Here is a 27,695-nt window from a genome sequence, read left to right as displayed (position 1 = left end):
TGAGCAGCTTTTTCTTTGTCCCCACAGAATCTCAGAACCTGCCAAAGCAGCCCCCGCTGATGCTCGCCCTGGGCCAGGCCTCGGAGTGCCTGCGGCTCATGGCGCGCGTGGGGCTGGGCTCCTGCTCCTTCGCCAGAGTGGACGATTATTTGCACTGACAGGAGCTGCCGTGGAGTGCTGCCCTTCACCCTCTGCTGCTGCCACTCTGCACCACCACCTCCCTGCCACCAAGCCCCTGTAGCACACACACACACACACACACACACTGCCCGTGCCAGGACGGAGTGAGTCCCTCACTGTGTGGCTGTTGTGACCCTGGGGAGTCTGGCAGGGCTGAGCCATCTCCCCGCCGCTGCTGCCGCGGCTCCGGCGGCGCTCAGTATTTCGCTGGTTATTCTAATGTAGCACCTTCTGATGTAGGGATTTTTCTCTTTTTGTTTTGATTTGAGTTGTTTCTCATGGTTCCACCGATGTTTTATCTGGAGAGTTTTGCTGAGCTGGTTTATGCTGATTTACTGAGGAAGCTCATCAAGTTGGTGACAGCTTGTTCTTTTCTTCCCTTCTCCCTCCATCGTGCACATACAGCATCATCCGTGCTAGTAATCAGAACTCTTCTCACAGTGGCAGTTCAGAGGGATTTTTTTTTTAATTTTATTTGAATCATGTTTATTAAAAAGGTCTCTTCCACCTCCACAAAGTCATTGATGTATTTATTGCCCACAGACTCGGTCCCAGCCACACACACACCATACAGCCCCTCAGGTGAGGTAGGTCCTGTCACACACTAATGATGGAAATTGGAGAAGCCTGGTCCTTCATAGTGCCTCTCTTTGGAGCCCAAGGCTCTCAGTCTTGGCTTTGTGAGTGGGAAGAGTAGAAGATTAACATTGCCTGCATTGGTGATTGTGCTGTAGAAGCATCTCACAGCCCTGAGAAAGAGTTAAATCCAGCTCTCTGAACATCTGGAGGGACAGGACTGATGAATATGAAGTCATCTGCCACTGTATGGTAGAACCAGGTCATGTGAGTTGGCCCGAAGCATCCGCGGGCGATGCCCTGGTGGGCTGACAATTTTTAATTAAATAACAAATCCCCCGTTTTTCTCCATGGAGGAGGGCTCTGCCACTAACTCAGTCATAACAGTATTTCCTGCCCTCTCCCATCTCTGAAACAGTGATCTAAATGAGCACTTCTAAATTTTGGAAGTATCTGGAGAAGCCTGGGCTGAGCTGTGCTTGTCCTTGCAGGTGGGACAGGCTGAGGTCAGGTTCCAGGTTGGGGTCAGTACCAGCTCTGTGGGGCCTGAGCCATTCAGAAAGGAGCAGCAGTGTTTCTTTAGGGATTATTAAGATAATTATCAAAGTTCCAGTCCCAAAAGAGACCAGCAGGGATCTGTGGGTGACTAACCTCTGAGTAAAATGGACTAATGTGTCCATGCTGTGTGCCAGGCACAGGGACTTGATTGCTCCTAAGCATTCAGACCACCTGGGAGTGTTTCTGAGCTTCTGTTCCCTGGCCAGGCTGCCTGGCAGCACCGTGTGCTTTGCATCCTCTGCTGTACCATTAGGAGATGGCAGGTTCAGCCTGGCAGGTTCTGCACCAAATTAATTTTAGGTCAGTAGCTCTGGGGAGGACCCAAGGGAGCTCAAACCAAACATGAATTTTACTGCTGTTCACAAATTTTGTTTTGGAAGGTCAATGAAAGACGAATAGGTTTTGTTGAGGTTTGTCCTTAAAATGGAGGTCAGCCTGTGCCAAGGCTTCAAGCACCAGGAGAATTTGTGTGCCACTGAGAGGGAAAGTAGCAGCAGCCCAAAGCTTTAAGGATTTTCTGGGTTTGCAGGGTGGATTTTAGCTGGCACATGAGGTCTGAAATTAAGGCAGAGCAGGAGGCAGGTGCCAGGACAGGCTGAGGCAGTGAATGTGCAGATGATGCTGGGGGTGGTTGGGAGCATTATCCCTGCCTTTTGGTGGAGGTGTGCAGTGTGTAGGGGCAGTGGCCTAAGAAAACAGGAGGTTTAGATCTGCAGGAGATGCTTTAGTCAGATCACTGGTACAGCTGTGAAAAGCAGAGGGAGCTCTGGCACAGCTTTTCTTCCAGGGAGACAGAGGCAGAGAGCTGCACCAAGCAGGATTTAACCTGCCAGGCTGGGGCTTCTCCTGCAGCTCCTCTGCAGGAGCAGCTCATGTGCCTGACAGCTCATCTGTTGATTGCCAGCTCTGCTGATGGATCTTAGCCCAGCCTGCCATCCTTGCCTTGCTGCAGGTGCAGAGATAACTCAGTGGAAAGGTTTCCTTCCCAAAGCCTCAGGTCCCTGATGTCCCAGAGCTCTGCCTGGTGGGATTCTCCTGCAGGCTTTCCATTCCTGAGGCTGACAGCACACTGCTGGGCTCATTGTGGGCACTGAGGTACTCCAGGACCTTGCTTTACCTTCCCTGTTTGGGGGAGCAGCTTCCTCTGCTATTGGTCACCACTTGCAGCAGTCTGGCTGCAGTCAGACCTCTCTCTCATCTTCATAGCAGCACCATCTTTATTTTTTGTTCCTTCTGTTTGTGGTTTGTTTAAGCCAAGTCTCTTCATCATGTGTCATAATAATGCCCCATTAGGTCTCTCAGCAAAGCTTTGCTGACTGTCCTGGAGCACCTTTTTAAATTTTGGGTTCACTACCAAAAAAAAAAAAAAACAACCAAGAGATATTCCTAGATATCTGGTTATTTTGGTGCCAAGAAATGTGTGATGGATGCTATTTGGGTTTTTTTAATTTACTTCAAGTGTTCTGGTGGTTTCACCAGTGGTTTCTGCTTCTTTTACTCAGATTCTGACTAATGTGGCCATGACTCAGTATGGGGAAGATAAGCATGTTTGTGGTGGGATGTAGGTCCCAACCTACCCCTGATCCCTAGATGGGATTTCTCATGTGGTTTTCTCAGGTTGTATTTCAAAGCCTCTTGCCTTTGAATCTCCCTGGCTGCTCTTTGATGGTTTATGTTAGCTTAAACTTGGATTATTGCAGTAGTTTTTAAAAACAGAGCTAAAATGAAATGGGGTCTGTAACACGGAATGTGGCTGTACACCTAACCAGAGGCTACATGGCAATTCAAAAGTTACTTTTATAAAAATGATTTGGGTTTTTTTCTTCCAAGTGCCTCAAACAACCTGATCACTGCTCCCAGGAGTCCTTCAGCACAGCCATGTTTTACTGTGGAGCCTGTAGGAGAAACTGCTGGTATCATTCCTCATGGTTACCTACACCTGGGATCTTCCCATATCCTTCCTTCTCTTTTTCACAGTGACATCTCAGTCTGTCCTCAAGCTGTGTCCTTGTTTTTCACATTTTATTAAGGCATCTTTACCATTCTTTAAATAGCTTTGTTCTTGAGGCTGCCTTGAAAAACTGGAGCAACCAGAGCTGCTGGAGGTAGTTCTAGGGATTGAATGTATCATTTTCCACCCTGGGTATCAGGGATGATGAACATCTCCTCCTTCAGCAAAGAAACCAGGCTGGATTGCAGCTGTGCTTTGGTGCCTGTCTGTGTTCACATGCAGCACAGGTTGCTTTGACACACATTTCAGAGTTCTGCTGTCCTGGGTTGGTGGAGAAGGTGACCTGTGGCAGCCAGGCCGTAGAGCAGTGTGGAAGTGCCATGAAGCTGTGTGGTGCACCCCGTGGGATCACAAGTTCTCCCCTTAAGAAGCAGTGCAGACTTGAACTGTCCTGTGGCAGAGACAGAGGGCCCTCACTCCAGTCCTGGGTGCACTGAGGCCCCGTGGAGCTGGTGACAGCCTGGGAGAAGGAGCAAGGGCTCCTGCTGCACCCAGGAGTGCCCTTTGCAGGGGAGCATCTTCCTTCCAGCCCTGCCAGGTGAGAGCAGCCTCAGTGGTGGGCCAGGAGAGGGCAGGTAGAGAGCAAGTGTTGGGTCTCCAGCTGTACCAAGGTGTTTCTTGTGTGGGGACCTGCCAGGGGACACGCTGGGTGCTGCTGGGACCCTTCAGATCCAGAGGTGGCTGTGAGCCTTGTCCCATCTGCTGTGTAGGGGCAGAGCTGGAGGAAGTGCTGCTGGGGCTGTGTGAGGGGGGCTACAGCAGATTTGGGAGGAAAAGGGAGGAGCTGAGAGCCTTCAGGGCTCTTCATAGACAGCACTAGCTGCTCTCTACCATCCTGCCCTGCAACAAGAGGTGGCAGGTGATGGATGAGTGAACCTGGCATGTCTGTCCCTCTCCCCACATCCCAAACCAAAGCTCAGAGCCTGCAGCTTGAGCTGGAGCAGTGCCCAGCAAGCCAGGGCATCATCCAGGTTTGAGGAGCACACACACGTCCTGCCAGCTCTTTATTTCCAGGCGGGAAGCTTAACTCGCTCCTGCTCACAGGAAACCCACAAGTCCTGTGTGGAATTTACACTCACATCACCACAGAAACATTCCTGGAGGCCATGCAAACCCCTGCTCCTTGCTGAAGGTCCCATGGCCAGGCAGACACCTTTTCTCTGGTCACTCCACTTGGGTCCACACGAGTGCTTGGACGTTTTTGCTCGGGAGGACTTCAGCCACATCCTTCCTCCAGAAGGGAGCACAGAGGGATTTTTATATGCTGGGCTTCTCACAGGCTTAGACTTGGAGAAAGGAGAAGCAGCAGCAGCTCTGGGGATAATCCAGATTTTAAAGAGAATTTGAAAACCACAAGTATGGTGACTTCCAGACCAAGTACGGCACCGTCCCTGGATTGGGATCGTGTCTCTCAGTCCCACCTGTGCAGCTGGGGAGGCAGGAGGAGGCTGCAGCCCCTGAAGCTCCCACACACAGCAGTGCAAGCCCCAGGACCTGCCCAGCACGCAGTGAACTCTCCTCTCCTCTCCTCTCCTGCTGGTTGCTCAAAACTCAGGTATGAAATGCTCAGCTGGAGCACGGGGTGCGAGCTCTCCACAGGTTCCCCGGCAGCCCTGGAGGAGCAGCCACCGCTGGGCACAGCTCCCTGTGCCACTCCAGGCTTCTCCAGGCCCTTGGAAGGGAGTTTCACCTCTTGGGTACAGCATTGGCTACGTGGACATTACACAAACTGTGCACATTGGTTCAGTCTACGCTTAGTATTTGTGAATTAAGTTATCTGATGCTTCGCATGAAAACTTCAAAAAAGGGGCTGGGGGGGGTGGATTTTAACTGAGAAAAAGCCTATGAAAATATACTGGAAATATGGTAAAGAAATCGACATTCTGCTGTATATTGACAGAATTATTTTTATTAAAATACACATCCATGTGCAAGAGCCAGTGTGGAGCCGTGTGCTTTGTCACTCTCTGCTCTTCAGGGAAGGCTGTGTCCCCTCTGACAGGGGGTGCACAGTCCTCCAGGTGTTTGTCCCCCAGTATCTGACTCTGTTCCAGCTTCCCTTTCTACCACTGCTCTTCCCATGTGCTTACAGTCCATGGGCAAAAATGTCATTTGGCACCCCTGTGCCATTCAGGGTCCTAGAAAATACAGCCATGAAGTGTTTTCTAGCTGTGAGCATAAAACACTGATGAAGCTTTAGGCTGAGGATCATTTGCCCCATTCCTTGCTATCTGCTTTCTGAGGTTTTCCCTTGTATGTTTGCAGCTCTGCCATGAGAAGATGGGTCAGCAGCCTGGTTTTAATGTCTGGGATCTCACCCTGCTCCCACCCTTCCCTGGCCCTGCAGAGGGACAGACAGCCAGGACACCTCTGTCCAGCTGAAGGGGTTGTGTCCTCACCCTCCTGGCACTGTGGACATTGTCCTTATCTCCCTCAGACACTCTGAGTGACCACCAGCACATTTGCAAGCTGTCAGGGTATTAAAGGTTTGGTAGATCAGTATCTTCTCCCAGAACCCTCCCCTTAATTCTGGAGCACCTGCAAAGCCCAAGGGGCTTCAAGCATGCCCTGAGGATGTACAGCTTTGCCTGGGGTGGTGGTAACCTCACCCATGGGTCCTGGACCCGTGGGTCAGGGCCTGGCTCCTCTGTCACAGTCCCAGTGAAGCACACTGGCACCAGGCACAGTTTGCTCCTGGAGAAATAAGAGCTTGTGGCAAAGGCTTTTTTCTGGGTTTGTTAGGATCTGCTGCGTGGTCTGGAGAATCAGGAGAAGTTCAAAAAGCAATTGGTAGCAATGAGTCTTTATTATAAATGTTGTCCCACAGGCACCCCGTGGCGGGGCAGTGACAGCAGGAGGAGCTCGGGGGCGGCAGGGCCCTGGCGCGGTGACGCCTGATCCTGAGGGCCCCTCCTGCAGGGACGCTTCCCTCGGCCGCAGCAGCCGCCGGAGAGGAGCTGCCAGCACTGTTGGCTCCCTCGAGAGACAGGACGGCTGAATGGGCAGCTCAGATGGTGGATGGGTCTGATTTTTTGCTTTGAAGCCGTTTTACGATTTTATTCACCCAGTCCTTCTTAGGGTCGGCACAGATCTCATCACCATTGGCCGCCACAATCCTGCAATGAGGAAGTGAGGAAAAAGAGTGAAAACAGGAACCATGAGCCATTCCCTTCCTGTGCACTATTTCTCCTCTCCCTTTTTGCAGCCCCATCCAGGATCGAGGCTTGGAGCCATCTCCAGCAGCCTGTGCCCTCCTTGGGCTGGTGAGTGTCTGAGTCTTCCCACACCACCAGCATTAGCAGACAGCACTAAAACCCATTTTTCCCCTCTTTGCCCACTCCCCAGAGCTGCTTTCCTACAACAGCCCCCCCTGGCTGGGACTGAGCTGTCTGTGGGAGATGGAATGGGGCAGCAAAAGATGTGGGATGGGGAGCAAACCCTGGGATACTCACACAACTGCAGGCTTGGGGCAGTCCTTGGATGTCTCGTAGAAGCCCTGAGGGTGTCGGATGCGTTTCTGTGCATAGTCAAAGCAGCATTCCACAGGTGCAAAGTGGGCTGGGGAAGGAAGGGGGATGTTGTGAATTGCATCACCAGATAATGGCACCACCAGGTTTGGAACACAGCACAGAGGCTGTGGAGCCCCTCAGCAGCTCCCATAGCATCCCATGGCCGGGGTTTGTCACCCAGGCTCAGGACAGGGACGTGGACAGAGGTGGGGCAGGGGACAGCCTGGGACCTGGCCCCTCACAGCCCAAATTGCTGCAGCCCCCAGAGCACACGGTAAGGCTGGGGTGCTCAGTCTGGGGATGGGGTTTGGGGGCTTTCCAAGGCAGGAGCACAACTTGAAGGGTGTTTTGGAAGGCTCCAAACAGCTGCATGTTCTCCCTCCATCCAACCCCTTGCTCAGGAGAACCTCCCAGAGCCTCCTCCAAGCTCCTGCAGCCTCTCCCCAGGTCTGGCTTTGCTGAGAGCACCCAGCACCTTTTCCATCCATCCCTGCATCCTGGGATGTGCTGCCCTGCCCTGAGCAGGGGGTGCTGCTCCTGTCAGCAGCACCAGCCCCGCTCCCCTCTGGGGTTCCTGCCTGACCTCCCCAGTGGGGGCTCAGAGCCCTCACCTGCAGCAGGTTCCTTACCTGTGGCGTGGTGCAGGGAGAAGGTGAGCAGCAGGGTGAGCAGCAGGACAGTCCTAGCAGGGAGCATGGTGGCTGTGGGGTGGCTCTTCCTCGTGCCCTGTGCTGCCCTGCCCGCTGGCTCTGGCTGTGGCTCTCTCCTCCCTGCCATTTATCCTCTGCTGCCGCCCACTCAGGCTGCATTTCCAAAAATTCGGGGCTGCACCAAGAAGCCAGGGTCAAGGGGCTTTCTGCTGTTTATTTTTGGGCACATCAGCAGCAGATGGAAAAGTCTGAGGAGCAGTTCTGCATTCAATGGAAGAGCCGTGACGTGGCAAGGGAGCTTCGAGGAACTGAAAACAGAGGTCCTGGTGAGAGCCAGCACAGGATGATGCTGAGTGAGATGAGGGAATCAATCCAAGGCTTCTCAGAGGGGAAGTAAGGTGGAAATGGGTTTCTTTGGAGATTATTTCATCTCTGCAAGACTTCTCTGAAAGGAGAAAGGAGAAGGAAACAGATCTAATGTGGTTAAAATGCTGGTTTAGAAGAAATGGTCTGCAGGACATGGGGTCTGCTGGCCTTGCATGGGGCAGGGTGGCCACACAGAGAGCTGGGCACAGCCCCACTGGGTTCTGGTGCCGCTGTCCCCAGGCAGGGCTCTGCAGGGAGAAAATGCCTGGCCCACAGCAGCCAGAGTGCTCTTCTGTGGGCTGTGCATCACCCCCAGGCTCTCCTGCCCTCCCTGCCCACCTCCCCAGTGCACAAACCCTTGGGGCCAGCAGCCCCAGGCTCACACCAGCTCCCAGGCACGGTTAAAAGCACACAGCTGTAATTAAGGGAGAACTGAGCTCGTGACTTTTTCCAACCCAGCATCTCCTGACTCAGAAAATCTCATGTGCCAGCCCTGAGCTCCCTTTCCAGGTGTGTCTGAGGCACACACAGTTGCTCCTCCTTTCCCTATTTATTCCTCTCTCCAGAGGAAGGATCAGTAGATGCCTCCACTATCTGTTCTTCCTGGAGGAAATCAGTGCATGTTGGATGTTTGAAGGCCTGGAAAGGCCCCACAAGGCTCTGGAGGACTGGGCCTCCCTCCCTGCCCCAGCAGGGGACCTTTGGGTCTGGCTTTAGTCTTCTCCAGGCTCCTCTGCAGCTCCTGGGCCATTCCTAGCACACTCCTGAGCCATCCCCAGCAGTGGCACAGCCTCTGCCCAGGTGCAAATGCAAAGGCAAGTGGAGAGAAGAGGGGGTACAGACTCTGCAGAGGATTTTATGGGTGTCCAACCTCACTATAATTAATAATTGAGTACAAATTTTCTGACTGAGCAAAACCCCTGCTTTAGAAATTGAAATGGATAGACATGGACCAAAAAAAAAAAAAAGGCATCCTAGAGGTGGGAAATATTCTCTGACTCATAAAATGCTTTGGATTTTGAGGGGACAATCACAAAAGTTAATACTTTAACAGAGAACATGAACTGTTGATGCCGGTGTGCAGCCGGTCCTGCCCTGCCCAGAGCCCTGGGGTCTGTTCTGCATCCCAGCCCCTGTCAGGAGAGGGCACCAAGCCCCAGCAAACAGAGACTCCATGGCTGAGGACTCTGCCGTGGAAAGGCAGCAGTTTCAGCAGTTCAAGAGGCTTCTGCAGGCTGGAGCCTCTCCTGGTGCACCCAGAGTTCTCCACCTCCTTGGTGGCTGTGGCACCCCAGGTTCCAGACCTGCAGCGTGCCAGGGTCACCCCCCAGCTCTGCTGTGAAAGCATCCCTGGAGCTGCTGCTGCAGCCAAAATCCCCTTCCCCAGGAGCTGTGAGTGCTGGCAGCAAGGGGCTGCCTGAGCATCATCTGGGCTACTGCAAGTGATGGTTTCTTTATCACTTGGTGGAATTTTTTCGGTAGGTTTCTTTTTTTGGTTGGTTCTCCTTTTTTTTTCCCCCTTGTTGGATTGTTACAGGAAAAAGAAGAGGAAGTAGGGGGGACATTCAGATTTGCAGAATTTGTCTTTCCCTGAGGGAGCTCAGTTACACGTGAGGGAGCTCTACTCCCCATGGCTGGACCCCTGCCCCCCCATGAGAAGGAGAGAATTAATCCCTTATTTTGCTTGGCTTGTGTGCCAGTTCTGCTTTATTTATTAAACTGTCTTTAACTCCTGCTTTTCCAGTTCTGCTCCCCCTCCCACAGCCCTAGCAGGGATCACTGCTGAGCTCTCCATGGCCCCTGGCCGGGGGATATTGCAGGAATCCCTCGTGTGATTCAGCCTCCCCTGTCTGTCCCTCCTGCCCAGGCAGCTCTGCAGGGAAACCCTTCCTCTGCAGCCCAGCAGAGACACCACAGGCCTGGGCACATGTGGCAGACAGGCTGTGCTCCTCCACAGGACAGCAAATGGGGCAGGCTGAAACCCCTAAGCCTGAAACTGGTGGCAGTCTGGCACCTAAAAACCCTCAGAGGAGTCTCCAGCCCCTTTAGGGTCCCCTTGAAATCCCATCCATCCCCTCCCTTCCTGCTCTGAGACCCAGTGGGAAGAGCCAGCCCCAGCTGCTGGCAGCAGCACAGCTGTGGGGCTGGGAGAAGAAAGGACACCACTCTCCAATACCACATGAAATAAACTTTATTTTGTGACTGTGAGCAGCAGACAGGTGCAGGCTGGGCCAGCAGCATTCCAGGAGCTGATGCCCAGCTGTGGGTGCAGCTCAGGGCTCTGGTGCCCTCTCCCAGGAGCTGAACATCCTTAACCCCTTCTGAGAGGGGATGCAAACCTTCCTTCCCAGCAGATGTTGGGGAGCCTGAACCAGGGCACCCACTCCACATCACGGGGCACGAAGTTCTTTCCTCTTTAGAAGCTCTTTAACTGCTCTCTTCACCCACTTATCCTCAGGGTTTGCACAGATCTTGGCTCCTTTCTTGGTGTCAAACCTGCCAAGGTGAAAGGTGAAGCTTTGTGAGGAATGACAGCTGTGATTCCACTTGTGCACACACCATCCTCCCTGCCCTGCACCCTTTCTCCTTTCCCTTTGTCCCTGTGCCTGCCCCTGGGTTCTTGGTGTCCTACAAGCAGCTCATCCTGCAGCCCAGCACCTCTGGAGCTCCTGCAGAGCCCCCAGGAGCTGCAGTGGCCTTGCAGAAGTGCCCAGACAGTCACAACCTCCCCTCATGATGCTGGAACATCACAGAGCTTACAAAGACCAGTCCCTGTCCTGTCCCCACATGGAACAGATGAACTGAGCCTGTGGCAGCCCAGGAGGCAGCACAGCAGTAGAGAAGCTGCCAGCACTTACACAATTGCTGGGAAATAGCATTCCCTGGTGGTGAAGTTGAAGCCCAGGAGGACGTCCAGCCGCAGGACGCCCTTGATGTAGCCAAAGCAGCACTCGGCTGGAGTGTAGGGGGCTGCAGAAAACAAAGAGGCACAAGTGAGGCTGGCTCTGAGGCAGCCTGCCCTCAGCACCTTCCCCCAGCACAGGGCTGATGGACACAACATCCCCCAGGCTCTGCAAATGCTGCCATGAGGAGCCCCAGGTGCCCTCCTGGGGCAGGGGGGTGCTCACCCAGCCCTGCAGCAGCTCTGCCAAAGCCACCCAGCCCCAGGAGCGGGGTCCATCCCTCCCTGCACCCCAGGAGGTGCCGCTCTGCCCTGCTTGACCACCCCAATGGGACAGCCCTGAGTCCCAGGCAGCAGAGTGGCCCACCAGGGGCTTTACCTGCATGGGAGCACAGTGAGAAGGTGAGGAGGCCAGCGAGCAGCAGGACTGGCCTTGCAGTGAGCATGGTGGCTCTGGGAGGGCTCTTCCTTGCAGGATGCTGCTCTGCCTCCTTGGGAGAGCTCAACTGAGCTCAGGCGAGGAGCTGCTGCAATTTATCCTCTCTACTCCTCCCCAGTTCTCCTCCAAAGAATTTGAAGCCAATTCAAGGAAAAGCTGCAGCTTCTTTGCCCGTGGGGATTTCCATGTCACATGGGGTCACTGGGATTGCAGACAGACATTACCTGGAAGGCTAAATAAATTGTGTCAGCTTCTGTCTTCACCCACACAGGGAAAGTCATGAAGGAAGTGAAATCCTCCTCTCTGCAGATGTAAGCTCAAGAGCTCCTGGGCCCTCAGAGAGGGGATTCATAGCCATAGGAAATACAAAACTTGGTGTTCCATGCAAGGTCACTCAGCCCAGAGCCAACACAAATGTGCTGGAGATGCCTGGATGGCTTGTGAATCCTGGAAAGCATTAAACAGAACACAGTGACTGCTGCCACCAGCCCTCTGTGGCCTGAAAGGGGCGAGTTGGCAAATACTGGCAGCAATTGTATCACATTCCATGTTGGTACTATGGAGAAGAACCCGAGTTTCCACCAGAAATCCCTGTTTATAACTGGCAGGGAGGGGGGAAAGAGAAGGGAGTGCAGCTGAGCCTTTCCTTGTGGGCAGGGCTGGCTTAGCCCAGGGCAGGGCAGGAGTCAGCACCAGGCTGAGGGGAATGGATGGAAAACTCACTGTTCAAAGGTTTGGGGTGTGTTTCCATCATCTTCCTCCCTCCACAGCCTTGAGGGATCCCAGCCCCTGCAGGGAGCTGCTGAAAGGGGACAGCCCCTCTGTGTTAGCCTGGGGGACAGCTGTCCCCCCTTGTGCTGGGCTCCCCTTTCTTCAGACCTTCTGAAGGTCCAAGGAGCCCCTCTGTAGGTCCTTGCCAGGCATGCTCAGCTCATGCTCAGCTTTTTTCACCTTTCCCTCTTTTTAACCAGACTCCAGGTGGATGCAGGGGGGTCCCATGCAGATCCCCTGGCACCACAGTCCTCCCTCACTCCCTGTGAGGTACTCAAGGGGCCACCTCAAGCCCTTCTTCACACTGGCACCCCCCAGCCACTCCCTGGAGCAGGACATTGTGCCTGGGACTGTCATCCCTGGATGGCTTTTAAAATAGTTGGGAGAAAAACCACCCAGTGCTGAGAACTGCTCTGGTCATGCTCAGTTCTCCCCAAGCCCAGCTTCATCAGACACATTTCCTGCAAATGGAGGCTCAAGATCCACTGCTCTGGATGGACCTTCAGAAGCTCCTGCAGGTCTGTGTTTCTTTTTCTGGCCAAAGACCTGGCTTAGGATGCTCTGCTTCCCTTTTCTCAGGATTTGAATTCATGTCTGTGGAAACCAGATGATTCACAACTCCCTGGAGAACTTTTGATGTTTCTCTTTTTTTCACTTTGGAAAGGGAAAGGCTGGTGTGTAGGCATTAATTGTTAAGTGTTGGAAAGCCCCTCTGCTCTCCCCAAGTTTTTCTTTGTCTTGAGCAGACTCTGAAGAATGTGATTGTTTACCTAAAAAATAAACAGAATCTTGTTTTTCTGCAGGAGGAGGGAGGCAGAGGGGACACATCAGATGCAGCCTTTGCCAGTGAGGGGACAGAGGAGTTGGGCAGAGCAGCCCTAAGCTGGGTTTGGGGTCTCAGTGGGTGACTGAGCCCTCCCAGCTGTGCTGGAAAACCACCACAGACATCCTGCACTTGGGGAGGCCCTGCAAGAGCAGCTGGGCTGCAAGGCAGGAACAAGAGGCATCACCCAGGGGCTGAAGCTTGTCCCCAAGGAGACAGTGGGAGGGTTTGGAATAAGTTTCCCCTGTTTTCTTCTGTTCTACTCAGTCACTTTGGAATTTTTCCATTTACAAGATGAGACATCCTTGTCTGGCTTCTTTCTGCCTGCAAAGCTCCTTCACATTTCTTTGGGGTGCTCCCTCCACGCTCTCCATGGAGAAGCCCTGATAGACTCAGGACACAATCACAAACCAAATGTGATTCTCTTCTTCCTTCCCAAAATCCCTGTGATTCCAGGAACAGCCCTGGCAAGTCCTACAGCCTGGAAAGACACTCTAAAATTACAAAAATAAGAATCTTCCAAAGGCTGCTTCCTACAGACGGACACTGGGGAGCCCCAAGTGCTGTGAGTTGTTGGTCTGAGATCTTCCTGTGCAGGAAGCTCTGCCTGGAGTCACAAGACACAGAGGCTGCAGGAAGGCTCTGTGCCTTCCAGGAGCCCTTGCCCAGGCTCTGCCTGCACTAACTCACTGGGCAGGCTCCTCCACAGGCAGGGGGATAGAGCAGAAACTCCCTGTGAGCATGCAGGAAACCCTCACAAACACAGCCAGGAACAGGCAGGGGTCAATGCACCTGCAGCAGAAACTGGAAGTCGCCTTATCTGGCTAAGGAAGATGAGATAATAGTTCTGATGTCAGCTTCCTCAAACACACTAAAAATGAGATATTTCTGCATTTCTATCCAACAATATCAAACCACTACCTCAGGGTTAAGTGAAGGGGTGTGAGGGAGACTCTGCACTGGAGAAGCTTCTGTGTGGAGTAGCAATCAGGGAAAATGATGCTTAATGAGAACTTCAGGCTCCTTTTAGAGCTCCTAGAGTTTAAGCAAGCATCACAGATGCTTCAGCTCAGCTTTTAAAGCAAAGCTGAGATAACAGAAAAAAAATAGGACATGGAAGCAATTCCAAGTCTAATTTTTAGTGATTTAATTCTGAACAGAGTTAGCCCTGATAATTTCAAGATGGCACTAGAACAAGTTATGAATTTATCTGCTCCTTAGTGTTTGATTAGAATAAAACCCCAGCAATCAGAAAAATAAATGCAGTTAATGAATGTGATGAACAAGACACGTTAAGGGACCTGATGTTGTAATGAAAGTGTGTTTTTGTGGGGTTATGGTCAGAGTCAGCAAGGTGACATCACATCCCTCCTTGGAGGGTGACCTCACTTATATCTGTCTTCTTCTTTTTTAAATTATTTGGTTTGTGGCAGAATTCCAGAGTGAATTCTGGAGGCTCAAGAAATGAACCTTCCTCCATCACCTGTGACAGTCACCAAAGAGGTCCCAACAACCTCTGTGGTACCCAGGGGGACTCCAGCAACAAGAGCAGCCCTTGCAGTGACACAACAGGGACACAATTCTCATAAAAGGGGAGATCAAGCAATCACAAAGCCCAGCAGGGCCGTGGCTGTTCACCCTGTTTGTCCTGCCTTGCTCAGCCAGCAGGGTGAAGGTGCTGCTGGCACCAGAGGCTGCACAAGCACGAGAGCTCTTGTGCAACATTTCACAGGAAAGAAACCACGCTGAGGCCTGTGATCAATCCCAGCCCAAACCACAGAGGATGGAGGTGGCACCTTCTCTTCTTCACCTGACACTGCCCTGGGAATAGTCAGAGTTTGGAGGAGATGATGGCAGAGGTGTGTCCCTGGCAGGTCCAGCCTGCAGGGAGCAGAGGGAGGGACAAGCCAGCAGCCAAGGGTGGCATTATTTATCCCCTGGAACAACCTCCACCCCTGAGGCACCCGTGGAGCTCCAGGGGAAGGGGTGTGGAGGGACAAGGCACAAGGGCCTTCCCTGCACAGCCAGACACCAACACCAGCAAAGCCAGGGGGTGTGTGCCACCCACAGCCCATGGGCACCCAAAATCTCCAGAGAAGCAGCCCCAAGAGCCCTGCTGGGGCCAGCTCTGACTGGGGGAAATGACTGGAAATGATTCATCCTGTCAGGCCTGGCTGGATTGCATCACCCCCTCCTTCCTCCTGCTCTGTCCACAGGAGAGGGGAAATGAAATTGAAAAAACAAAAGCGCTTTCATTTCTTTAGAGTTTCATTATCCCCAAATTACCTTCCTGGCCTGGTGACTCAGCTGCAGGAAATTTTCATTGACTTCTGCATCTACCTGGAAGGGCACAGGGCTGAGAGATGGTTGGGATGAGAGCTCCTGAAATGTAGGGAAGGTGCTCATCCCTCCTGCTCCTCACAGCTCCCCACTCCAGGCAAACCCCTGAGAACTCACTCTTGCATTGAGCTGCTCTTCCCAGCTCTCCAGCACCAGAGCAGCACACAAGGGCAGCCCAAGCCCTGGCTGGGTGGGAGAGGTCCTGTCTCAGCCCTTGCCCTCTTGCCTCCTTACAGAACAGACTTGGAGCATGGTGTTTGTTGTCTCTGAGCTGCTGCTTGACTTTAGCTTTGCTTAAACAATGCCAAAGCCCAGTTTTCTCTATTGCCTTAGTAAGATGGGAGACAAACTCCCTGTGAGGAAATATATTTCCTGCAGATATCTGCAAGATCAAACCCTAAAGCAGATGGAGCAATAGCCTGGCCACATCCAGCTGTGCCAGCTCTGCCATCTCTTGGTGATGCTGGGATGCTTTCCACAGTGCTCAGTCATAGGTGTTCATCTCTGCAGGGACCAGGCTTGGAAACCCAGCCCAAGGCTCAATCTCCTGAGGGTGAAAGTTTTTAACATAATGACTTTATTACTTTTATTTCTATAAAAATGTACAGCTCATATCTCATGCACACACTCAATATACAAACAAACTGTAGCTTTAACAGTCACTCTGCTCTACAGCAAGTGGTACTTTAACCCCCAGAAATGGGTGACACCCACAGGCTCCATCCTCCCTCCCTCCCAGACTGCAGAGAGGAGCAGCAGTGTCCCCCTGTCCCCTGTGAGAGTGCCAGCACTCTGCCTGCAGGCAGCCAAGGGACAGGAGAGGGGCAGGGAGTGCACAAGGACAGGGCCAGCCTGGAGGAGCAGCTGCTCCTGGTGAGTTGCAGAGGGATCACAGCAGCTGGGAGCAGGGTGCTGCCAAGGACTGGGGGGCTCCAAGTGGTCTGGTGGTGCACATCCATCTGCCCAGCCCTTCACATGCAGCACACAAGTGCCCACTCTGCTTGCTGAAGGGCCTGGGCAGTGCTCCAGCCCCCATGGACATGCTCAGGCCATCTCAGACCAGCAACAAAACAGACAAGGCACAGTGTTTGCCAGGGCTGCCACAAAGGTCTCGACTCCAAGCACCTCAGACAGGACATTACATACATTCAAAAAGCTATAAAACCTTTTTTACAAAAATAACATTTCTAGTGTTTCATATAAAAATAATGCCACAGCACATCATCTCACGAGCTCCAGCTGTGCACAGGTGGGGTGCACAGGGATGTGGCACTGGCAGGGCCAGATTTACCCCCCAGGAAAATCAACCCCAGCCAGGGTTCGATGGCTGAGCTGCTGCACAAGGAAGGATTTCACTCCAAATTAATCGTTGAAATAGATCTGATTGCATCCTGTGCTTGCAAAGGAGAGGAATCCCTCAAGCCAACAAACTGCAGAAGTGAGGGATGTGTGATGGCAGACAGCAAGCACAGCTGTGGTGTGTCCTCTCCCCCTGCAGGGCAGGAGGGATGCCCTGAACATGCAATCTGACAGATCTAACAGGACACACTCCTCAAGATCTGCTTTACAGCTGGCCCATCATTTTTGATCATCTTGCTTGTTATTTTCTTGCTTTTTCCTTGCTGATCTTGCTTTTATTTTCTGCATGCATATTTGTACTTAGGGATCTAATCCCCTGAGGTTGGTTGGGATCTGACCCTTGATATGTATCTACTAACAAAGCATCATGTCATGAAGACCTTTGCACACTCCAGCAGAATTCATCCTGGAGTCAAAATTTAATAAGGGCTTTCAAGACTTGACCACGGATAAAACATAAGACTTATGTACAGCACTGTCAGGATGTGTTAAAATCAATTTGGGGTTTAAAAAAGCCAGGTTCTTTAACAGTGCTTTCATAGCCTGGTGATCAGTGCTATCCAAAATGGAAAAACTGAAATGTGGCTGAAGCATAGGACCATGAACAGGCATTTTGTGCTTTTTTTTTTTTTTTTTTTTTTTTTTTTTTTTTTTTTTTTTTTTTTTGTGGATCAGCAAATGTGCTTATTTCTAGAGAGAAAATGGGATCAAAAGAATGTCTGCTGTGGTAATTTTTTCATGACTACATCCAGAATTGCCTTTAGCTCCACATTTCCTGGGTTTTGTGCTTGCAGAGAAGAGCAAAAATGTTCCAATGATAACACAGGAATAGCAAAATTATTGGGTGGCTTCTTGATTTCTCCTATTTGTGAAGATTCATCAGCATTTTCCTGCCCTGGTGATGGATGCAGCTGGGCACAAGGTGCATCAGCTGGCAGAAGGGATTTATTGCATTGATTTGCCAAGAACCAGCTCTCAGAATTCATCTGCAAGAAGAAATACCCAGAGCTGCTAAAAGGAAGGGCTTGATTTCAAGGAGGAGACAGAGTGTGGATTGCCAGCTTCTCTGAATAGAAAATCTGACCTTCATTCCCCTGATCAGATGCAGTGTTGGTCAACTGTTTCTGAAAAGCTGGGCTACCCCTCGTGCCTCTAGCAAGAGAAAATGATGAGAGTAAATTCCATCAGCCCAGGGAGAGCCAGCACCCAGCTGGCCACCAGCTCCAGTCTTGGTCTGACAGAGCAGAGACCTGAAGTGCAAAGAAAGAAGCAGCAGAGAGTTTAAGTGCAAATTGTGTGGGTTTGGTGCTCCAGGTGGGTGAGCCCAAGTCCAGCAGTTTGGGTGGGTGAGTGGCTTCTTGCCTGGGCCATGATGAACCTCAGAACAATTCCCAAGAGTGACTTGGAAAATCAGCTGGCAAAGAGCCAGCAACAGCAAGAGAACAGCCACAGCCTTTGTACAGAACAGTGCCAGTAGAAAAGAAGGGTCTCCTTTATTTCCAAACACTGTGACTGGTCAATGATGAAGTAGATGTATTATTGGGCATTCTGCTCTACCAAAAAATCAGTTTTCTTTGTGATTTTTATTCCCAGGCTTGCTTCCTACTGGTCACCAGTTCAGCATGAACAGCTTTTCTGGAGCAACACTCATACACAGTTGGGGCCAGAAATGTCCATGCCATGAAGCATTCATATTACTTCCATTGGATAGACATTGTCTTGATGTCCTGCCTGCTGGTAGAGCAAGCCCTGCACCATTTCTCTTGATGTTTCTTCTGGTTTGACTCCAAATTTCAGATACAACCATACAAGAGCAACACTGCTAACCATCAGTCCACATACCACAGAAACTGGGGTGACAAAGTGCATTTGAGATTTTGACAGGAAGGTGGGCAGGGGCAGATTGTTTGGCTTGACTGTGATCATCTGCACTCTGGCTTGGCTTGATAGTGCCTGGTGAGTAAAAACTCCTGTGTTTGAAGGCTCTTGCTTCCCTACAGGCAATGAATGAGCAAGTGCTGTTGTCCCTGCAGAGGGACCAACAGCCCTGTTGGTATGGACAGAAGCAGCTTTGTCTGTGGCAGTGGTGGAGCTCAGAGTAGACACTGAAGTAGTTTGTGGTGCTGTCTCTGTGACTGTTGTGGTCCTCATACTGTCCCAGTTGGAGGGGAGATCTGACCCAGAACTGCTGGAAGCAGTGTTTGGTGTGTTGGCTCTGGCTCCTGTAGGGTCCAGGAATCCATTGGTAGCAAGTACAGGTTGGATTGATCCTCTGGCAGCAGCCATCAGGTCTGAATTGGACTTAGGAGAAGCTGTGTGTTGACCAGTGGGGCGTGGGCTGGGCTGCCTGGAGCCCAGGCCTGCTGCCACAGTTGCTGAAGATGCAGGAGAACTTGAGGGCTCTCCCTTGGCTTCTGGAGTGACCCCAGGGTGCACAGCCTCCTCCTGTGTCACAGGGCTGGATCCTGCAGGGAGCTGGGGGGGCTCCTGCCTGCCCGGGGGGGGCTTGCTGGACACCTCTGTGGTGGCAGCAGGAGCATGTACTCTCTCCCTGAGAGTTGTTCCAGCCCCTTGGAAGAAACCAGCTGGAGCAGTGGCTTGAGATGGAGGCAGTTCTGGAAGACCAACGTGTCTCTCAATGCTGCCAGGCTCTTCTGCTGAGGTGACATCACGTGGTGGCATCACTGTGGCATCTTTCCTTTTCAGTTTGTCTTTGATCTCCTTCACCCAGCTTTCATTTGAATCTACACAAATCTCCTTATCCTTCATAGTAACAAATCTGAAAATATAAAGGGATCACTCAATGAATAAAGAAAACACGGGTTCAGGTGATCAGAGCTGTGGGGAAGGTGTGTAGATACAAACACCAAGTGTTGTTTGGATGATTCATTTCAGGAAAGGCAGGCAGGTTCCTCTGATATCTGACTGAATGAGCATCAGCTGAACATGACTCATGGATGAAGGGTTTTCCCCTAATAAGTTTTTCACTTTCAAAAGCATTGTCCTGCTTGGACACAGAAAGCTGCACAGGCACCAGCTGCCCTGGGGCACACAAACATAAAGGAAAAACTTTCAGGTTTACTGGGTATTGTGAGACTTCCCAAGGTCAACCCAGCAGCTTCACTTTGGAGCCACCCCCTGGGCTGCAATAAAATGGTGTCAATGGTGCATAAACCACAGCATAAGCACAAAACAGCAATTATCCCAAAGGAAAGAAATGGAGCTTTTCTCATTTCCAGACAAGCTCACAAGTCTGACTCTGTCTTCAGACAAAATATCTGCTTTCAGAGGAACACGTGAGCTCTCCCCCCCTGCCATTCCTCTGCCCTGTCCTGCCCAGTATGTCCCTCAGTCCCTTTCCCCACCCATTTAACCCTGATCCCACTTGGAAGTGGGGCAGCACTTACATGGTGCATTCTGGGCAGCACTTACATGCAGCATTCTGTCTGCATGTGGAGTCGAGCTCGTAGTACCTCCTGATCAGCCTCTCTGGTATAAACTTCTTTGACACTTCTACGCACGTGTTTGAACACCTCACATGTGCTCTGGGTTGCCCTGAAATAAAAATTTCACCTCATTTAGTGTTAGCTTTTTATCAGGGCCTCTATAAACCAGCACTGTTTCATTTCTCCCTTCTCCAGGGAAGAGTCCAAAGCTTGCCACAAAAGTTTCCAATCCCTGCTGAACTGAGATGAAGATAAATCCTGATGAACACAAAGCCAAATTTGCTTGTAGTCCCCACACATGCAATAAGATACCCATAAAACTGAGGGGAAAAAAGCACTGTGAAGACTGTGGGACAGCATTTCAGCTTGTCCTGTACGAAGTGCAAGCCCCTGGACCTGCAGTTCCTTCCCCTGTGGCTACCAGGAGGACTGGTCTCAGCACAATACCCAGAAAATACATTTCTTCATCCCCCAAAGACCTGCAGCAACCCTCACCAGCGGGCAGGGTGCTCTGCTCTCTCCTTATCAGTCTTATCTCTTCCTCCTGCAGGACCTCCCCTCCAGGTGAGCATCCTGCCTCTCTGCTCCCACGGTCTCTGAGCATCACCTGGGCTCAGAGAAAGGGTGCAGGGCAAGAACTTTTTGGGAATGATGCTTCACTCCCACAGGTATCTCAGCAGCCCAGCTTCCCAAACACATCTTTTCAACTCCACCAGAAAATACAGTTTCAGTTTGCAATGTGTAAAAATAAACCCCTTCTTGACCCCTTCAAGGGGCAAGGGCAGTCACACCACTGGGGCCATTCATGCCTGCATCCACCTCCAGCCTCACAAAACAGGCACTTGCACAACACATCCTGACAACTTGTTCCTGACATCCCTGGGGGCAGGATTTACAAAAACAATCCCTGATTTATCTGGAGCCTCTGTAAAGAAAGGAACTGGCATCTGGTTTCAATCAGGCTGTCTCTTACAAAATGCTGCCCCTGATTCCCAAGGGAATGTGGCAAATTTTATGCAGTTCAGTTAGGAATGATCCAGGTACCAAGTACAAGAATGAGCATCAATGCAAGAGCACTCTGAATCATTTGAATAATTTACTGGGGAAATGATTGCAAAGAAATCCCAAGCAAACCCTCCTGTGGCCCCTCTACAGAAGCCCATTTCCACCTCTCAGTCAAGTCAAGTTAAAGCAAAACTCTTTTTTCACACAATAATGTATTCTGTGGCATTTTAGGGTCAAGAATTCCCTGCTGGGAATTCAGGGTGGCTGACTTGCCAATCAGCTCTCATTGGCCAGAGGATATTCAGCTGGTGGCCTCCACTTCCAGAGCACGGCTCAACAAAACAGGCACAGTGACAAGCGGGCCACACCGTCCCGTGCATGGTGGGGAGCAGCCCCTGTTCCTTAGAGAACCAAATCTGCTCCTTTGAGAACCCTGAACTGATTTTACAATTATTGGCACCAATGCAAACGGTTTCCATTTGGCTGAGCTGCTGGTAGGTTTCTCCCAGAGTGGAGGAGCTTGGAAAGCACCTTCCCAGGACAGAGGGGTGCCACAGGAGCATGGAGCCTTCCTCTGGGGCATACACCCCACTTCTCTGAGCTGCATCTGACTCTTTGCCAAAGGGATCTGGGAGTTTCTCCGCCCAGGACCTCTGCTCTTAAGGAACCATTGGCACCTAATTTTCAGCACAGTTCCTCCAAAGGAGCTCCTCCAGGGAGCTCCACCCAGGCCTTGAGCAGGGCCAGCACTGTTTCCTCATTTGGGGGACAGGGTCAGCAGAGTCAGGCAGTGCCAGGCAGGCAGGGGGGTCCCAGAGCAGGGTAAGCTGCCTGCTGTCCCTCCCTGGTGTCCCTGCCTGGTGTCCCTGTCTGGTGTCCCTGCCTGGTGTCCCTGCTGTCCACCTTTCTCGGGCCAGCGCTGCAGAACCTGCCCGGAGGTGTGCGGAGGGAGGAGCTCCATCCCCTGCTGCCCGTGCCATCCTCACTGCTCCCGTCTGCTGGCAGCAGGACACGGATTTCAGGGGCTCTTTGGGAAGAATCACCCCTCGGCTCCGGGCACAGTCCAGCCTTGCCTGCGGTGCTGGGAGCCTGCGGGACAGCCCAGCACGGCCCTGCTGAAGGGTGGCGAGCACTGACCGGTGCCACAGCCACGGCAGCGAGCCCGGCCCCGGCAGAGCCGGCCCAGCACGGCCCGGAGCCCGCAGGGATCTCTGTCCGAACAGGAGAGCGGCTCCCCTCACACACAGCCCGCAGGGATCTCTGTCCTGAGGGCAGGAGAGGCTCCCCTCACACACAGCCCGCAGGGATCTCTGTCCTGAGGGCAGGAGAGGCTCCCCTCACACACACACACACACGCACACACACACACTGCAGTGTGTGACAACAGTGACAGTGACACCCCCCTGCCTCACAGGGACGGCAGCACCGGCACCTGCAGCACACGGTATCGTCTCCTCAGACGCCCACCCACCCTCGGCCAGGCTGCAGCCTTCCTGCCACGTCCCCAGCACGTGAAAAAAGGGGGACGAGAAGCACATTGTGTTTTTTTCCTAACACAGGTTATCGGGAAGTGTCTCCGCCGCTCTCCCCATCTGCCCTCCGGTGTGACAGAAGCCATCTCGGGGCTCTCGGATGTCCCTGCTGCCAGGATTGCGGCCATTTATTGGCTTCCCGCACACGCACCGCTTCCCAAACCCAGCCCGATCCTGCCCTGAGATCCCCTGCATCCCTCCCTACAGCCTGATCCAGGGCCACGGCCCCCTTCCCGGCCCCATGGCCATCCCCCCAGCCTGGCTGTCCCCGGGCAGGCTGGGGACGAGCGGAGCTGTGTCTCACCTCCAGCCAGGGTCACCACCAGGCACAGGGCCCACAGCAGCATCTGGAGACAGGCAGTCTTCATGTTCCCGTGGTCGGCAGGAGGAAAGGCAGGCAGGCAGGGATTCCCGGCTGTATTTCCCACTGCCGGCTGCTTATTGCATCCCCCGGAGCAACACAGACGCTGCCGCTCATTCGGGATTGTGAAGCCCCGAGACAGAGCTTTAGTTGTTATTCACGTGTCCAGGGGTGACGCCAGGAGGAGGAGGGAACAGGGAGAGGGCAGGGAATAGCGGCGCTGTGGCGCGGGATGGCTCCTGGAATTCCCCAGATGTACTCACACCAGCTTTTCCCATCGCACACACAGCAGCCCAGACTGCTTGGCAAATTATTCAGGCAGGGACTTGCAGTGGTCGGCTGCTCCCTCCTCCTCTCCCACCAAAGCATCACTGTCCTTAGTAGGCTGGTAAAACTCTCCCCACCTCCAACTGCAGCTCCCCGCTGCTCAGTAAGCTCATTAATTACCCAAAATGCCAAAGCAGTTATTCCTTTCCTTTCCTTTTTGGCAGCCATCTTACAACAGCAGTCATTAGGCCAAAAGAGACGGAATTTGCTAATCAGGATCGTGAGTTCATCAGCTGCACTTTGATCTCAGGCCAGGCTGCCTCTAAGGAGCATCACCAAGGGAGGGGATGAGGGATGAGCAGGGACCCGGTGGCTCTGCAGGCAGCTCCTGTGCCCTGGCCGTGCTATCTGCAGTGTGTGCTCGCTAGGACAGCCTGATTTTCCATGAACACGGGGGCTCAGACATCGGGGTATTGCTGCTGCTGGGAGCAGGAGAGCCCCAGCTCAGCAGGGACCAGGCTGTGTCAGGACTTCCCAGTGCCAGCCCCTGTGGCAGGTCAGGAGCGGATGTACCAGCACTGCAGCCACATCCTGCACCTTTTCTTTCTCTTTCATCTCCAGTCCCACGAGACAGAACAGTTTTCCCCTAACAATTCCCTCAACTGAAAGATGAAGATAAACTCCAGACTGAGTCTGTGACTGCCTCGGAAAATAAATATTTTTGGCTGAAGTTTTCTTAGGCTGGTGGAAATCTGGCATCTCTGTGCAGTGGGAAATTCCAATGGTTCTAGTTGGGATTTTCATTTTCAAGAGAGAAAATCCCCAGGTTTCCATATATTGCATTTGGTGAAAATCCCAGCCTGCAACTTCAGTCGTTTTTGTTGTATTGTATTAGAAGAAAAAGGCCATTTCAAAGAAACGAAATAAAAATTAAGGCTTGAAATAGTCTGTTTGATCTAGTGAGAACAGAACATGCTGAGTTTGTTGGGATGTTTTCTGGCCCTTCCCCAAATGGTGTTTTCTCAAGGTCCACAGGAAACTTTTGTCCCAGGAAATGGCATTGCCTGGAGCCATTGGGCACCTCGGCTGCTGGAAGTGATGGCACAACCTACATGTGCTCACATCCCCCCTGAAGGAACAGGTCCTGACTTTTCTACAAAGGGTTTGCTGCCAGAGATAGGTAAAACTGAGGAAGGGCTCTGACATTCAGCTAAGTGGGAGTGCTTTGTTTGCCAAAGGCATACCTTGCCATAGGTGTTGTTGTTTTAAGGCAAAAACTGCTCTCTGGCTGCTGCTGCTCCTCTGCAGGTTGGGCTGGAGGTCTTTTACCTGGCAGAGAACTCCTCTAGGTCACTTTAGACATCTCCATTTGCTTCCTGTGAGCTCAGCAGCTGGACTTGGAGGTGACATCTGCACGAGGAAATTCCACAGCAGAAGTGTGGAGGGCAGCTGCAGCCTCAGTGTGGCTTTGTGGGACACCACGAGCCACCAAGGGCTGGCAGCAGCGAGGGCCTAAGCCACCACCAAGCCCTGCATTTCCCACCAAAAGCAGGACACAGAGGGACAGCAACTGCCTCCAATGGGAGCAGGCAATTCCAGTGAGCAGTGACAAACCTGGGCTGCAGCTGGCAGAAAACTGCCAACCCACTTCCCATCCCGTCCCATCCCAATCTGCTCCTCCACACCAGACCCTTACTGCACCTCTTTGAGGTCTTGCAGCATTGAAGAATCTAAAGTCAGAGGATCTGATGTATTCCAGGAGATATTTCTGATAAAACTAGTGGTAAACCACAGACATTGTGTCACTCTGACATGTGGGAATCCTTAAAATCAGAGGGTTTTGGGAAAGCTGAAAAAGGCAGGCTGCTTAGCTCTAATCACAGTTCTGCTGTCTCTGAGGCCTGCCTTCTGCAGCTTTCCCAAAACACTGATTTTAAGGATTCCCACATGACAGTGAAGGATCTCAGGATTCTCTTCAGATTCAACAAATTTTAGCTTCTTTAGTTACAGTAGGAATTGTCTGGGCACTTGCTTTCTCAATTTGATTTAGTTCACTGTAGTTTCCAGGAATAGCAGGTTGTTTTCAGAGCAGATCTGGACTTGTAGATGAAAATGTGATATGGATGAGTGCAAGCAGGCAGGTGAGCTCCTACATGAGCAATCCCAGAAGAATCACAGCATCCAAGTGATGGAGTGTGCAACCCTGCGAGCCAGGGACTTCCAAGCCTTCAGGGAAACAAAGAGAAGGAAAACTGAGTAACTGGGAGCCAGGGCCAGCTTATCCCAGACTGCTCCCATTCCTCCTTGGGAGATTGCTCAAGGCAACCCTTTGCACCCCAAAGAAAAGCAGTAGATAACAGGAATAGGGTTGGGTTTTTTCCCCTCTGTATGTAACTACAGTAAGGAAACACGGAAAACAGAAAAACATCCACAAACATTCACCTGTGCTCCTGCCATGGAGCGTGGGCAGAGGGACCACACAGCGGACACTGGGCACCACCAGGGGGTCCTGCAAGCTCTGGGCCTTCCAGCACTGCCCAGGTGTGCCCTCAGCACCCACAAAAGGATGTCACACCTGACAGTTCAGTGTCCATGCTGGAGGCTGGGTTCTCTGCCTCCAGCCCCTGCTCTGCTCTAAAGTCCTTCTTGTAGCAGGACAGATGTTCTGCTACCTAAACACTGGTTTTGATGCAGAACAAAAGGAGAACAAGGTCTGCTGGGGACAGTGGTGACAGGCACCAGGCACCCTCAGAAGCCTTATCTGATGTCACTCCCTTAGCTTTGATTGCTGCAGCCCTTAGCCAGGAACTCTATTGTTCCAAATCACGTCTACCACAGGTCAAAGTGCCAGATGCTATCTTACCCAGCAGAGACCTGAAAGCAGCTCCAGCATTTCCCACCCTCCAGAGCTGTTCAGAACCAGCTTGAGCTGTGCACAGGGCCAAGGTCCCCACAGGTGGAGGGAATCTGTGACTAATGCCTGAGGAATTGCTCGTGAAGGAAAAAGCACCTTGAACCTACAAAGATTTATATGCAAAACTACATATAAGAAAAGAATGTGGGCTGTGTCCTAAACAAACAGGAAATGGGCCCAGAACACCTCCCACCTCCTACAGGGAGTTTCCCTGCTGGAAGTGTTTGCTGTTTGGTTCTTTGTGAAAGAATTGTTTGTTACAGTAGATTTATATTCCTTGAAATAAGGTCAAGACTGAGAATTAAAAGGGAAACTAAGTGAGAGCTGGGAGCCTGTATCTGACTTGAAAGAAAGGTGCCAGAGTGGATCAGATGAGAATGTTGATTTTCCACTTCATGGGAACTTCCACTTCATGGGAAGCATATTCAGGAGGTCCCCAGGCTCAGGAGCTGGTGACACTAGAGCAGGGCCCGGGAGCAGGTACTGACAGCATCCTTGTCTGCCCAAGGACAGCATTGTCCTCCATCCCAGGGCCTTGCTGGATGGAGGCAGCAGGAACATTCAGTTTTTGGGACAGCCCAGCCAGGGTTGGTGCTGCAAGGGAGACACACTGACACGTGACTCCAGCTCTGGACATAGGATGGGATTCTCTCTCCCCTGACAAAGCTCCCAGCTGCTCATGGCAGCTCATCCTCACACTAACCCACCTCTCCTCAGTGGTGTGGCAGCTCAGTCGCTGCTCTGACACAAATCAACCCACCCAGCCCCTCTCTCCTGGCCAAGGACACCCTTGCCAAACTCAGGAGAAGGTTCCTTAGAGCCAAATGTGGCCTCTAACTTTGGAGATGCCCTTTGGAGAAGCCTCTGTGGTTCATGTAGAGTTCTTGAGCCATTACTGTAATAAGGGAGAGAAATAAATGGCAGGGGATCAAGAAAGGCACCACATGATTTCGTATTTTCTCACATTTAAGAATGAAGCAGGAAATGAAAAGCAGATGTCTGGATCTGTCTGCAGCCAGTGTCTCCACAGGGGATGGAAAACTCCAATTTTGGAAGTACTGACCATTCTGGGGGTTGTGTTATAAGGGAACTGCTTTACGTAGAAAATGTTTTCAAAAGTAGTAGAGAACATCCCACTAGCTTTCACTTCTCTGAACACAATGGCTTCCTCCTTCTCTGTAAATGAGAACCAATGTGAAGCCCAGCACACAGTGCAAAGTGCTGATACTCTGTGTTTTCCACAGCTACCAGTCAGCATCCCAAGGCAGCCGGGCTGTGGGATGCAGCTCTTCCCTGGCAGCATCACACCCGAGCTAGCAGCGAGCCAGCAAACTGCTGGCTGATCCCAGTGGGACACTGCAGAGCAAGGTGCACACTTGCAGTGGGAATTGCTGCCTCTCCTTGGCAGCTGGAGCAGTCTGGACTGAGGAAAACTCATCCTGTCCCTGTCCCATGGAGGCTGCCGAGGGCTGCACTGTCTGCTGCAACAAACGAGATTCAAGTAGTTTGAAAATATTGTGTTTAAAGAAACAAACAGGGAGCTGTTCAGTGCATACCATGGCTATGCTCTTTCTAAACAGGAAAGGGTCACTTGCCTCCCACAGAGCAAGGCAGCCATGGGAGCAAGCTCCTTCCAAGGAAAGGGGATGGGGAACTCCTGGGAAAGGTGCCTGCATGGCAGAGGTG

General features: G+C 52.0%; 4 protein-coding genes across 6 annotated transcripts in view; 1 reads left to right on the top strand and 3 right to left on the bottom strand.

Annotated features, from left to right (window-relative positions):
* The window catches only part of RANBP10 (RAN binding protein 10), a 63,898-nt gene extending 58,637 nt beyond the window's left edge, over nucleotides 1-5,261 (top strand). For both annotated transcript variants that reach the window (XM_054640584.2, XM_054640583.2), the window contains exon 14: nucleotides 28-5,261. In XM_054640584.2, coding sequence (XP_054496559.2) covers nucleotides 28-158 — 131 coding nt within the window. In that variant the 3' untranslated portion in view covers nucleotides 159-5,261. The remainder of the gene's footprint in view (nucleotides 1-27) is intronic.
* An 851-nt stretch (nucleotides 5,262-6,112) lies between these two features.
* Nucleotides 6,113-7,749, bottom strand: LOC129125548 (C-C motif chemokine 3-like). The gene is made up of 3 exons (XM_054641032.2): nucleotides 7,464-7,749; nucleotides 6,778-6,883; nucleotides 6,113-6,441 (listed from the first exon to the last, which is right to left on the bottom strand). Exons 1-3 carry the CDS (start codon nucleotides 7,609-7,611, stop codon nucleotides 6,333-6,335), a joined length of 363 nt encoding a protein of 120 aa, XP_054497007.2. The 5' UTR covers nucleotides 7,612-7,749; the 3' UTR covers nucleotides 6,113-6,332.
* A 2,274-nt stretch (nucleotides 7,750-10,023) lies between these two features.
* LOC129125551 (C-C motif chemokine 5-like) lies at nucleotides 10,024-15,555 on the bottom strand. The gene is made up of 3 exons (XM_054641036.2): nucleotides 11,132-15,555; nucleotides 10,709-10,820; nucleotides 10,024-10,346 (listed from the first exon to the last, which is right to left on the bottom strand). The coding sequence occupies exons 1-3, from the start codon at nucleotides 11,196-11,198 to the stop codon at nucleotides 10,241-10,243; spliced, it is 285 nt and encodes a 94-aa protein (XP_054497011.1). The 5' UTR covers nucleotides 11,199-15,555; the 3' UTR covers nucleotides 10,024-10,240.
* Nucleotides 15,556-15,679: 124 nt separating this feature from the next.
* On the bottom strand, nucleotides 15,680-23,213 carry LOC129125393 (uncharacterized). 2 transcript variants are annotated; one of them, XM_077185019.1, is made up of 3 exons: nucleotides 22,772-23,213; nucleotides 19,917-20,039; nucleotides 15,680-19,263 (listed from the first exon to the last, which is right to left on the bottom strand). In XM_077185019.1, the coding sequence occupies exons 2-3, from the start codon at nucleotides 19,934-19,936 to the stop codon at nucleotides 18,174-18,176; spliced, it is 1,110 nt and encodes a 369-aa protein (XP_077041134.1). In that variant the 5' UTR covers nucleotides 19,937-20,039; nucleotides 22,772-23,213; the 3' UTR covers nucleotides 15,680-18,173. The 2 variants fall into 2 exon arrangements, with proteins under 2 accessions (XP_077041134.1, XP_054496794.2); XM_054640819.2 differs by having other exon boundaries at nucleotides 19,892-20,039; nucleotides 22,772-23,205.
* Nucleotides 23,214-27,695: the final 4,482 nt, after the last annotated feature.

Source organism: Agelaius phoeniceus, chromosome 12 (assembly GCF_051311805.1).
Source record: "Agelaius phoeniceus isolate bAgePho1 chromosome 12, bAgePho1.hap1, whole genome shotgun sequence".
Lineage (NCBI taxonomy): Eukaryota > Metazoa > Chordata > Aves > Passeriformes > Icteridae > Agelaius > Agelaius phoeniceus.
Note: the sequence above shows the minus strand (reverse complement) of the source record. Positions and strands in the feature narration are given on the sequence as shown.